The sequence below is a fragment of the Microtus ochrogaster genome, chromosome 19, assembly GCF_000317375.1.
Source record: "Microtus ochrogaster isolate Prairie Vole_2 chromosome 19, MicOch1.0, whole genome shotgun sequence".
In the NCBI taxonomy this organism is placed as follows: Eukaryota; Metazoa; Chordata; class Mammalia; order Rodentia; family Cricetidae; genus Microtus; species Microtus ochrogaster.
The window spans coordinates 24,699,078-24,700,224 of record NC_022021.1 but is presented as its reverse complement, the minus strand read 5'-3'; the positions used below and the strand labels follow the sequence as shown (position 1 = coordinate 24,700,224).

The 1,147-nt window shown below is 55.7% G+C and overlaps 1 protein-coding gene across 1 annotated transcript in view; it reads right to left on the bottom strand.

The window, feature by feature from the left end:
* Positions 1 to 347: 347 nt before the first annotated feature.
* Positions 348 to 1,147, bottom strand: part of Gtpbp6 (GTP binding protein 6 (putative)) — a 4,516-nt gene continuing 3,716 nt past the window's right edge. The window contains exons 9-10 of the mRNA XM_005356575.1: positions 858 to 1,010; positions 348 to 674 (exon numbers count right to left, since the gene is read on the bottom strand). Coding sequence (XP_005356632.1) covers positions 551 to 674; positions 858 to 1,010 — 277 coding nt within the window. The 3' untranslated portion in view covers positions 348 to 550. The remainder of the gene's footprint in view (positions 675 to 857; positions 1,011 to 1,147) is intronic.

Genomic DNA, 1,147 nt, shown 5'->3' with positions numbered 1-1,147 from the left:
CACAGAAATTGTATTAATTAAATTACTGCCTGGCCCATTAGCTCTAGCCTCTTATTGGCTAACTCTTACATCTTGATTAACCCATTTCTATTAAATCTGTGTATCATCCAAGAACATGGAGGGGCAGAACACAGGTGGGGAGAGCTGTGGGAGGGCAGTGTTCAGTCCTCCTGTCCTGGATCAGCCACAGCACCATTTTCAACTGAGACCCTACCCCCCTTTCCCCAGTGACACAGACACTCTGAGGGATGAGTCCCTTCCCTTCTCCAGTGAAAGACACTCCCCTCCCCTTTCCCCGTGACACAGAACCCCACAGAGCCCACACATCGTCAGCCAAAGAGAGGGAACAAAGTGCAAATCCTGCTTTAATGAGCTGCCAGTCAGTCAGTCTGGGAGGGAGGAGGAGGACTACACGGGGCCATCCACAAACACCCTTCCACGAGCTGAATCCACATCTGGTCCTGGTTGTCACTCAGGGAACAGCTGGGAAAGAAAAAGTGGTGGGACAACACCATGGCCACAATCTGTATCCACACCCCACTCCAGGCTGTCACTCAGGAAACAGCTTCCGGAAACGGCCATAGGTGGCTTGGCTGATGATAACGGTCACATGGGCCACGTCAGTGTTGGGCAGCTCCTGCACCTGCTGCACCTTGGCCTCCTTGTACAGCCAGCTGTAGAGAAAGAGACCACCGTGGTGCATGCTGCGAAGGGAGCTGATGTCAGTGTGGTGCCTGACGATGGGCAGAGGGTGGTTGCAGGCTGGGAAGCATGTTGATAGTGGGGCATGTCCCCGGCAGGGAATCAGCTGCATATGTGTATGTGACAGCCCACCGCCCAAGAACCCTGTGACTCACCAGAGTTGGGGTCCCCCAAGCCGTAAGCAGAGGGTGAGCACCCGCCGGCCAGTGGCCTGCAGAACTGACTCCTCCAGTGTCGCCTTCAGCTTGTCTAGCCCATGGCCCAGGAGTGCAGACACGGCCAGGACGTGGTGCCCTGGGGGCCTGTACCTGTGTGGAAGAGGCTCAGTGGGTAAGAGGAACCATGGGGTTATGTGGACATGTGTGGTGTAGACAGGTGAGGTGAGCACAGGTGCAGTGAGCACAGCTGCAGTGAGGACAGGTGAGATGAGGACAGGTGCAGTGAG